This window comes from Curcuma longa, chromosome 17, assembly GCF_044706935.1.
Source record: "Curcuma longa cultivar G26 ecotype Majalengka, Jawa Barat chromosome 17, ITB_CL_G26_1.1, whole genome shotgun sequence".
Taxonomy (NCBI): domain Eukaryota; kingdom Viridiplantae; phylum Streptophyta; class Magnoliopsida; order Zingiberales; family Zingiberaceae; genus Curcuma; species Curcuma longa.
The window spans coordinates 424,780-436,604 of record NC_133877.1 but is presented as its reverse complement, the minus strand read 5'-3'; the positions used below and the strand labels follow the sequence as shown (position 1 = coordinate 436,604).

The window sequence follows — 11,825 nt, the reverse complement described above, 5'->3', positions numbered from 1 at the left end:
CTGCGCCAGCCTCCTCGTCTTCTCATCGCCAAAGCGAATGAGGCTGAGGGATTCGCTTTTAATTGTAGACTTCGGATCACCTTTTTCACTCTCACCAGTTCATGCCATCTGATCGATTTCGAACCCTACATTTGTACTTTTTCATGGTCAAGATCCTTCATCCACAATTCAAGATGGCATCTCCGCTGTCCGATTTAAAGGCCCACGCGGCCCGCTTGGCAAATTTGAATCCCAACGGTTGCCCACCGGCATAGTCGGTCAATCGGTGGAGAACAAACGACTAGCCTTTGAAGTAAAACAAGTCAAAATATCATCTTTTACCTAGAACGAAGGTTTTAAGTCGAATTTTCTAATTATTTAAAGGGAAAAATGATCCAAGACTCAACTTCAAAATTTGAACCGCGTATTACACAAAATTGAAACTGTATTAATTCACAAGTTCGCAGGAATTTGAACCAAAGACAGGACCATTATAAATTACAAACTATAATAAATATAGATTTTTAAATAAATTTCAATTTAATATATTATGTAATTCTATCCGAACTTTCAAAATTTACAGATCCCCTGCATCAAGTTCCAACAAAAAACATACCACGTGAAGTTAACAATGATATTAAATCTTTATGGATGTGACCAAGTAAATGTTGGAAGCTAGAAGCGAGTACAAATCCTTATGAATGTGACCAAGTGAATGTTGGAAGCTAGAAGCGAGGAGACGACAACAACGGGGGCAATTGAGAGATGAACTTGTTCGAGTAGATGACCACTCTGCCATGGTGAAGGAAAAGAGACACATAAACGGATCGATCGATTTGTTCAAGAAGTTCGACAAGAATCATAGAGCATGTTCACTTCCCACAGCCTGACAAAGAACTGGGTAAACTCAGATAATACTGATGTATCAATAGGGATTGCTTTGCAATTGATCAGGCAGAATGAAACAACACAGCTCGATTTCGAGTATGAATAGTTTCTCCCGACATAAAAGAGACATACTTTTGCAAACTCTAATGGCAACATGCCACTACCAGGATAAACACTGACCAGAGGATACAGCTAAAGGCTCGATGAATGATCAGCGCGCACATCATTTTACGGGGGAATGAAGGTCTTGGAGTAGACTGGAATCACAAATTTCACCATCGCGATTGAGCGGATCTTTGAAAACTTCAACTTCTCTAGCAACCAAATCACTTGACTCTCAATGCTCACATGAAGTCGTCTTCGAGTTCTTGCAGGGATTTATTAGCAGATGCAATCTGCTTGTTGGATGTCATCTTCTCGGAGACCATCAGACTCTTGTAGCTCCTTACTTCCGCTTGTTTCTCCTTTTCAAGCCTCTCCAATTCTTCCCTCTTCTTCTGCAAGACCATTAAAACGAGGCTTTAAGGAAAAAAAAATTTCCTTGCCAAGGGATTCAAAACACTTCTTAGTAATGCTTATGCAGGATAAAAAAATTTATAACAGGTAAGAAAATTTGCAGCAAAAATTGAGCTGACTATAGAAAGATAGCTAAGACCAATGTTTTGGAAACCAGACAAAAGATCGAACCGACAAAGCTGGCATATCAATGGTTGAACCAGTCGAACCGGTTGAACTCAAAACACTCTTTAGTCATGCTTATGCAGGATAAGAAAATTTGTAGCAATAATTGAGCTGCCTCATGTATATAGAGAAACCAAGCCAAGATCAATGTTTTGGAAACCAGGCGGAGATCAAACCAGCAAAGTTGTTGGGTCGATGGTTCAACTAGCCAAACCAGTTGACCCAAAAATAATATAATAAATTACATTTTTATAATATTAAATATTTAAATTATATTTATGTACAATTATCTTGGAATTGTATAAATTAAACCTAAAATTTATTATTAACAAAGTGAAAAGAAATTGAATACATATACAGTATTTCCAGTAGAAAGTTATATTTTTCAAAAAAATCTTAAATAGTACAATGACATTTATTCAAAACACAACAACCATCGGAGCTAACTACCAATAATATCATAGCAATTTAACTGATTCCAAAATTTATCCTGGGTTTACCTTTTTACCAGTTTCTTAGCCATACAATTTTTATGGTAAACCGGAATAGATGTTCATCCAGTTCAGAGTTAACATATTGAACTGGCTGGTCCATGTTCGGGTTTAAGAACACTGGCCAGGACTTGATAACGATGCCTTCGTCCTTAATTATCAATTTCTGAGAGGACATGTATCATTAAACGTGAAAAAAGGAACTCACTTTGTCCCTCGACTGGGCCTTCCTTTCTGCTCTTTCTGCTGCATTGACAGCTTCTCTCTCAGCTGCAAACATAGAAAGTTAATTTTCATCTTCAACAAAATAGCAGTGAGAAATCCCAAATGGCAAACATAATCACAAAGACAGACAATCATATAACAAGAGAAATTGTAGAAAAATTTAGTCAGTATAAGAGTGAAAGCATCAGACTAGAGACAATACCAAATTATCTTTTCTGTTAAAGATGTCAAAAACTGCATTGCCCTCAACAAACATGTGATATATTTTATTTTACCACAAAGGATTTTCATAGTATTCTCCTGTACAAGCTTTAGGGCACAAGTGGGATGATACAATCTCCATGATCTCCATGCCACATCATCAGCCTATGGTGCCACATAAGAAGGACATCATTTATACATATTCTAGAAGAAACAAGAAAGCAAATGGTTATAACTTCCATTGATAACTACCACCTATTCACAAATAAGGACGATGGTTATACCTTCCATTGATAACTACCACCTATTTACATCTATATATAGAACTTAGGACTAATAAGGAGATGGTCTTTGAAAATTGTTGCTTATTTCAGTATTTGGAGGGTTGTCCACTCCATAAGGACAAATATATTGTAAGAACTCTACATGATATGAGTGAAATACATTCTTGTTTTCCTTAAGATACATTGTCTCTATCATTTTGGTATACAATCAGCCATGGTTACTACCACCTTCCCCACATCCACATACTACCACAATGGTGAATACTCGATCAACTCCGACTCCCACCAAACCTGCACAATCTTCTCCTCCGCCCTTACCGGAAGCCATCATACAACAACTTTTGGCTATCAATTCCAAACATAATAGTATAGATGCCTTAGCCACTGATGTGGTTGTTCTCAAATCCCAATCCCATATTCCTACGGTGGGAGATACGAGTCGCAAGAATGATGAGCAACAACATTCACTCCATGCTGATGAGTTTGACACCGAATTACCTTCATGGGAGTGTAATTTTCCACATCGACATCACACCAAAATGGAATTTCCAAAATTTGAGGGAGGTGATCCTATAGGTTGGATTCTAAAAGCATATTTTTGTTATTACCAAACACCTGAGGAATTGAAAGTAGATGTGGCTGCCATGTATTTAGAGGGTGATGCATTAGATCTATTTGTCTGGATCAATAGTGAACGGGCGTTGGTATATTGGGAAGAATTAGTTAATGCCTTACAAGAGAATTATGGTCCGGCAGAATTTCAGAATCCTGACGAACATATTTGCAGTATTTTGCAAACTCACAGTGTTCAGGAATATCGCTAAGAATTTGTCAAAAGGTTGCTCATGTAAAACAATGGCCAGAACATTGCCTCCTAGGGGTTTTCTTGAATGGATTAAAGGAAGAAATAAAAACTGATGTTCGAATCCACAAACCATGGAGTGTTTATAAAGCCATGAGTCTAGCCTTGGAATATGAAACAAAGTCAAAACTGAATAAAAGTTTCAAGGGTGTTACAATGGTGGTACAGGGTCAAAACAACACCAACTACATTTCTCGCGACAATCGCTAGAATTCCAACTTCAAAGTTAGTCGGCCTTTTCAATCGGCTAATCCTTCCAACACCACTACACTAGCAAAATTCTAGGACATAGAAAAACAACCATGATGAGACAAGGGCCTTTGTTTTCGTTGTAATGAAAAATTCAGTCCGGAACACCGCTACAAACCATCAACATTCTCATTATTAGAAATTGCTAATGCTGAAGATGGAGCTGTCCAGTTAGAGGAAATAGATGAAACAGAAATAAAAAGAAAAGAGGAAGACATGGTAGAAATCTCTTTTCATGCTATTCTCGGGAGTTCATCGGGCACTACAATGAAAGTACAAGGAACTATCCATGGTTGTCAAGTGTTGATCCTCATTGACAACGGTTCCAGGCACAATTTCATATCTGACAAGTTAGTCGACGAACTTCGGTTGTTGGTACAATCAACGTCTACATTTGGTGCGTAGATAGGTAATGGTGAAATCATATGTTGTAGCAAAATTTGTCAAGAAGTTGAAGTGCAGTTACCGGGATTGAGTATTATCCAGGATTATTATCCTTTCTCGGTTGAAGGCGCATATCTCATATTGGAAATAAAATGGTTAGTATCTTTAAATACGGTGCAACCAAATTGGAATGAGATGTTTTTGATTTTCCATGTAAATGGCAAACAATACAAATTTCAAGGGGTATCAGCACCATCTTCTTCAAACGCAACATTCCAATATCTGGCCAAGGCACAACCTGCAGACACACCCGCCAAGCAACTGGTTATAGCATCTTCAGTCGATTACTTATTAGGCCGATTTGAGGCTGTGTTTCATAAACCTAAGGCGTTTCCACCCTTTAGACATCACTCACATTCCATCATGTTAATACCCTTGGCTTCAACACCAAACCTCAGACCATACCACTATCCTCATTCTCAAAAAACAAAAATTGAAACACAAGTGGCTGAATTATTGAAATTAGGATATATACGGTCCAATACTAGTCTGTTTGCAAGTCCCGTCCTTTTAGTGCAGAAGAAAGATCAATCTTGGTGCATGTGTATTGATTATAAGTGTCTCAACCAAATTACTATCCCTGATAAATATCCAATCCCCAACATAGATGAGTTATTGGATGAATTAGATGGTGCCACCGTTTTTTCCAAGATCGACCTGTGCTCCGACTATCATCAAATCCGAATGCACCACATATTCAAAACTGCTTTCCGGACTCATTCTGGACACTAAGAGTTTATTGTCATGCCATTTGGTCTCACGAATGCTCCATCTACATTTCAAGCAGCAATGAATGAGTTATTTCGGCCTTATTTACGTAAGTTTATCCTGATTTTCTTTAACGACATCTTAGTGTATAGTGTTGACATTCAACACCATCAGCAACATCTGTCCATCACTCTCCAGCTCTTGCACGACAATCACTTTTTTGCTAAGAAGTCAAAATGCCTATTTCATCAAGCACAACTATCCTTCTTAGGCCATACTATTTCCTGCAAGGGTGTAGAGATCGATCCAAATAAAATACAGGCTATTAATCATTGGCCTCTCCCAAATTCTGTGAAGGAGCTACACGGTTTTCTTGGGCTCACAGGTTATTACTGGTGATTTATCAAAAACTATAGTCTGATTGCCAAGCCTTTAACTGATCTCACGAAGAAGAAGAATTTCAAATGGCATTTGGCAGCTACCATAGCATTTCAAACGCTGAAACATGCCCTTACCTCCGCACCAATTCTTCATCTACCCGATTTTACGACGGCCTTTACTGTTGAATGTGATGATCATCAGAGGGTATAGGGGTCATTCTTTCCCAACGTGGACATCCTATTTCCTATTTCAACAAAGGTTTATCTTTTTCCAACATACTGAAATCCACTTACGACCGTGAATTATTAGCATTGGTATTGGCCTTACAAAAATGGAAGCATTACCTGTTGGGTTGACATTTCTTTGTCACTTCTGATCATTGTAGCCTCAGGTTCTTGATCGATCAACGTCTTCCAACCAATGAACCACAACGGTTTCTCTTGAAATTGTTGCTGTTTGATTTCTCCATCATTTACAAAAAAGGTGCAAACAATACAGGAGATGATGCCTTATCTTGCAATCCCCAACATGCTGACTTCTTATCAATGGTCATCCCTTTTCCTTTGGATTTCTTGGAGCTACAACATGCATTACAACAAGATCCTTATACACGTACCATAATAATGGATATTTCAACCGATACAAAGGCCCATCCAAAATTTTCTATTGTTGATAACTTGCTCTACTACAAAAACAAGCTCTTCATCCCCAAGCAGTCTTCCTTATGACAAAAATTATTGATTGAATCTCATGACACATCAATTGCCGATCATGGCGGCTATCTCAAGACGCTGCATCGCTTATCTATGAGTTTTTTCTAACCGCGCATGAAGCATGATGTTAAAGCCTACATTCAAAATTGTTTAGTTTGCTAGTGATCTAAATATCAGGCTTTAGCTCCCGTAGGTTTGCTACAACCACTACCCATACTTGACCGAATTTGGGAGAATATTTCCTTAGATTTCATTACTAATCTGCCGAAATCAAGGGGTTGTGATACTATTCTGGTTGTAGTTGATCGACTAAGCAAATATGCCCACTTTATTTCACTATCTTATCCTTTTACTGCCAAATCTGTGGCTTACTTGTTAGGTAAGGAAATTGTTCGCCTCCATGGGATTCCTAAGTCCATTGTATCTAATAGAGATGTGATCTTCCTCGGTGCTTTTTGAAAAGAATTGTTCAAACTCAATCAAACTCAACTCCGCATGAGCTCTGCCTACCATCCACAAACTAACGGGCAAACTAAAGTTGTCAATCGCTGCCTTGAAACTTACCTACAGTGTTTTGCAAGTGAACAACCCCATTCATGGTCAAAGTTTTTATCCTGGGCAGAATATTCATATAATATTGGGTTTCATGATTCAACTGACACTTCTCCTTTCCGCATTGACTATGAAAGAGACCCTCTGCACTTGCAAACTTACATCCCTGGTGAAACCAATATTGTTGATCTTGAAGACCAGTTATTAACACGAGATGTTATGCTGCGCACATTAAAGGAAAATCTTCTCAAGGCTCAGTCTCAAATGCGATCACACGTCAATGCCAAACGACGTGATATCTAATTTTACGTCTCCAACCTTATAAACAATAGTCCTTAGCCAAGTGTCGGTATGAAAAGTTGTCACCATGGTTCTTTAGGCTGTATACTATCACCAAGAAAATTGGACCAGTTGTGTATGAGCTTGCTCTTCCACATTCCTCTAAAGTTCATCCAATTTTCCATGTTTCTCTACTACACCGCACTTATGGCCAACACCAATTTCGCAACCACCATCGCTTCCTATTAATTCCAACCGGGAGTTGTTACTAATGCCTGCCACTGTCCTGAATCATCATTGGATAAATGAAGGTGGGATTCCATCTTTGGAACTCTTAATCCGATGGCAAGATAGACCTCTTGAAGAAGCTAGTTGGGAGAATTATGATTTTTTTGCCTTGAGGACAAGGCTTCTTTTGAAGGAGGGGATATTGATACGATCTCCATGCCACATCATCAACCTATGCCACATCATCAGCCTATGGTGCCACATAAGGACATTATTTATACATATTCTAGAAGAAACAAGAAAGCAGATGGTTATAACTTCCATTGATAACTACCACCTATTCACAAATAAGGAATATGGTTATACCTTCCATTGATAACTACCACCTATTTACATCTATATATAGAACTTAGGACTAATAAGGAGATGGTCATTGAAAATTGTTGCTTATTTCAGTATTTGGAGGGTTGTCCACTCCATAAAGACAAATACATTGTAAGAACTCTACATGATATGAGTGAAATACATTCTTGTTTTCCTTAAGATACATTGTCTCTAGCATAGGAATTTATGGAAAAAAAGTAATAATGACATGAAATTTACCCTGTTCACATACATCTCATCATGGCAATGCAAAAGAGGACATGAAAAAGAGCTCTAACAACACAGGAGAAATAAAGTAAAGGTCTAAGGGCATCTTTTTATGGCATAACATTACCCTAATTATCATGTAATTTATTAACTTTTAAAAGACAACAATTGCTCCAAGTTGGAGCAAAGAAAGGCTCCAGCCAAACATTTTCCACTACACATGACACATCGAGCTTGGAGTTAGTCACTTTTTGGCAAGGATAACCACAACATAAAACAATCAAAACGTACTTTGTCCTTGATTAGAGGCCCACATGATTGCTACAAATAAAAAATATATACTACTTGAAACTTTGATGAAAGCATGTCGTACATTTATTAGAGGTAAGGGAAGGCAAGAGGCCCACCCAAATCTCATTAAAGGAGAATATTTAGAGAATTATATATGTTAGAATTGATTAACTAACCACTTATTCCAAAAGCTCCAGCTTTTAGGAAGGAGACTAATTTATACATTTATATTTTTAATACTCCCTTTTCATGCATTTGATTGGCCAAACCCAACAAATGAATCAATGTAATAATTATTTTAACACGGCCAAGATTCAAACTTTAGACGTCTCTGATACCATGTTAGAGTTGATTGTCTAACCCTTACCCAAATTTTTGAGTTGTTAGGAAAGAGACTAATTTATATATTCTATTTTTTAATAATATACATATATGTATGGCAAAGAAAACTAAAAGCAATGTGCATGTAATGCTCTCTTACTATGAAATTGAAATGAAGTACTGATGTGGAAAAGAGAAAATTCAAATAACAAGGTTTTGCAAATTGCAATCTCTGCAATATAAACTGAGGTGTCTTAGCTAATAACTAGATCATATAAATCACAAATATGCCCATTGCTTTCATATATCCACGAGAATTGAAGAAACTGCAAATTGTTACCTTTCAAATCTGGCATCCTTTCCACCTTGGTCTTGTTCAACCTATTAACAATCTCATTCATGCGTTTTTCTACCTTCACCGTCTTAACCTGCCAGAATAAACATGGTCAAAGAGACTTCAACAGGGTGATTGTGCATGAGAGAGAGAGAGAGAGAGAAGGGGGGTGCAAGTTGAAGCAAATAATTGAAACAAAATCCAAAAAGATAGAGGTGCACCTGAACATCAAGTAACAAAATTAAAAGAATCTAAAAGGATATTGGAAAGTCCAGAATTAAGTTTCAGATACTTATTTCATAAGATCAGTGTTTTAGAGTGCTTGCCACCTTTAACTAGCTCAGGCACTACGCACTGGCCCAAGCAAACTAAGATGCTTAATTCAAGAAATAATTTAAAACATAAATGCACCTCAGCAAACCAGATAAATGAGTAATATTATTACTTATCATAGATTTCCAGAAATTAAAATTCAATACTACAAGCAATCAAATAGATCAACACGGATAAACAAAGCATCATACTTCCTCAAATCTCAAAGCTTGTATGAACTGACTAAAGCTAGAACACCTATATACAAAGTAAGGAAATGATATGTACAAATAATAAATCAACGAAAATATATTTAATCAATGTGAATAGTATTAAAAGATGCCTAGGCAAGCACTACATTAGATCATATCCCGGATCTCTATAACACTGTATAAATACAATAGACTTACATTAAATCTCATTTCATTTCAATTTATAGAAAACTCATTAAGGTTGTATGCTGTGACCACAGCAGAAGATTACATCACAAACTAGTACATCCAAATGTCCATGGAATAAAAGTAAGCAGAATAAGTACCAGATAGGAAAATGTAACTTTTATGCTGATCATTTCAGATGAAACTTTGTAAATGAAGAACACTGAATTTTCAGCACGTCAACATATGTTTATATTGAAAAAGATGCAGTGATCAAGTGACCAATATGTATATTTACCATCTTAGGATTGTGAAAACCAACTTGACCAACATCCATAGAAGGGGTTTTCTTCAAATTATACCATGGAGTATAAACAACATCGACATTATTCATCTTATTGCCTGCAGAAAAATACACAGGATTACATAATAAACTCTACCAGGACTTGCTGCATGTGCAAGATAATAAAGACTGGATAAGGATAAAAAGGGTAGGGAATTAAAATATTGAACAAACACAACATATTTTTATGTAATTGAACATAAAAAGGAAAGCAAATGTTCTCTTTTTTACGTTTATTTTTTCAGTTACCTTGGATTGAATTAGCTTTAACAAGCTGGATACAGTCTTCCAACAAACCTTCACTTATATCATCAATACTTTGGCCCTTGTTCAATCTCAAATAAACATGTGCAGAAGACATTTTGTCCACGTGAAACCTGCACTCATGACAACCCTCATTAAGCATGGCATATTCTTGCAGAAACCTTAATTCCTAAGAAAAACAGTCAAAATGAACAATTCTATCCTAGCACTATAAAAGACAGTACAAGACTACAATGCCTTTGTCATCCTTCAAAGAATCATCTAATTCAATTCTGCATTTTGATAATGCCACAAATTCTCTTAAATTATATCACTGGAAAGAATTGATGCTATAAAAGTTATTTCCTGAAATGAATCACCATGCAGACAAAGGATCAAATGCATAATAGCAAGTTGACAACAAGAGGCTGGACAAAAAAAAATGACCACGCACATGAACTTGCAATTGTCTACGAATCAGCAAAAAAGAATCAAATTTACCCGAGGTAAAGTAACCATCTTTACGGGGAAAAAAGTAATTACCATATATCTTCAGGGAACCCATACTTAATGAGCTCCTCGTTCTCGTGCTTGTCCAATCCCATGAAGATGGTGTAGTCCCCCACATCCGGCCGGGCCTTGAAGTAGAAAACCATCTTTGCCTCTACCTCCCGATCGTCTTTACCTGCCAAAAAGAAAAACAGGCAATCGCGTAACCAAACCAACGCTTCGGGCTGCACCTAAAACAAAAATCAAATCCGAAATTTGAAACACGGTGCGAGGCCTAGGGTTTCCGGGAGTCCAGGGACAGAGATTTATCACCTCCGGGGCCGTGTAGGCGAATCGAATTCGACCAAGGGTAGACCAGGGCGACGCAATCAGTCGGGAATAGGGTTTCGTCGAGTCTTGGGGATGAGGCGGAATTGGCAGGAATTTGTTCTTCCCTATCGACGAGATTCAACACAACACGGCGCGACAACCGAATATAAAATAGGAAAGAATCGAAGACGGAGACGGCGGTGGTGAAGATTGTCCGGCCCAAAACAGGAAGGATGTTTTCTATTAATTTATAAAAAAATTATTTTGGCAGGTGAAGGAAGCTACGACCTACGGTCACGCCATTGGTTGATTGGCGGGTCCCGGTACAGTTGGGAGCATACGTGGATCCAACATCATCAAGCTAATCTCTCTCTCTCTCTCTCTTTTTTTCCCTTTTTTAAATATTTTTTAATGAATAATTCTAACCGCATTATTTTTTAATGAATAATTCTTAAATATGTAAATTTAATATGTATATAAGGCATTTTGGGATATATCCCGAGCATATTCTTCCTATATTTAAGATTAAAATTTTAAATACTTATATTATTTTTAAAAAATTCTCAAAGATTGTCCATTTTATTAATGTATAATAAAAAAATTGAAAGAGGTTCTTGACCAACTCTACCTACTTGGAGATTAAAAAAGATTTAATTAATTAAAAAAGAATGTGAGAAGCAAATAAATATGGATGATTTTTGTAAAAAAATAGAGTGTCAATTTAATATTATATATATATATATATATATATACACGAGTTAATAGAGAAATATATTATTATTTTATAATTAAATTATTTTAAATTAATTTTTAAAATGAATGAAACATTAATATATAAAATTATTTAAGTGATAAATAATTCTCATGAGAATCATTAATTTGGTCTAGTTTTATTGGATATTGTTCATTCCTAACAACTAAGGAGCCAAATAAGTCCTCAACCATGGTGCAAGCTGTAAAGTGTTTTAGTCGTTTATTTAAGTATTTATGATTCTAATTTCAGTTATGACGCATTGTAAAATATTTTTT

General features: G+C 36.6%; 1 protein-coding gene across 1 annotated transcript; it reads right to left on the bottom strand.

Moving 5' to 3' along the window:
• Window positions 1-1,066: 1,066 nt before the first annotated feature.
• On the bottom strand, window positions 1,067-11,006 carry LOC141848697 (uncharacterized). Its single transcript, XM_074736742.1, has 7 exons — window positions 10,800-11,006; window positions 10,521-10,662; window positions 9,984-10,111; window positions 9,690-9,793; window positions 8,709-8,796; window positions 2,248-2,309; window positions 1,067-1,364 (listed from the first exon to the last, which is right to left on the bottom strand). Exons 2-7 carry the CDS (start codon window positions 10,631-10,633, stop codon window positions 1,212-1,214), a joined length of 648 nt encoding a protein of 215 aa, XP_074592843.1. The 5' UTR covers window positions 10,634-10,662; window positions 10,800-11,006; the 3' UTR covers window positions 1,067-1,211.
• Between the last annotated feature and the right edge of the window lie 819 nt (window positions 11,007-11,825).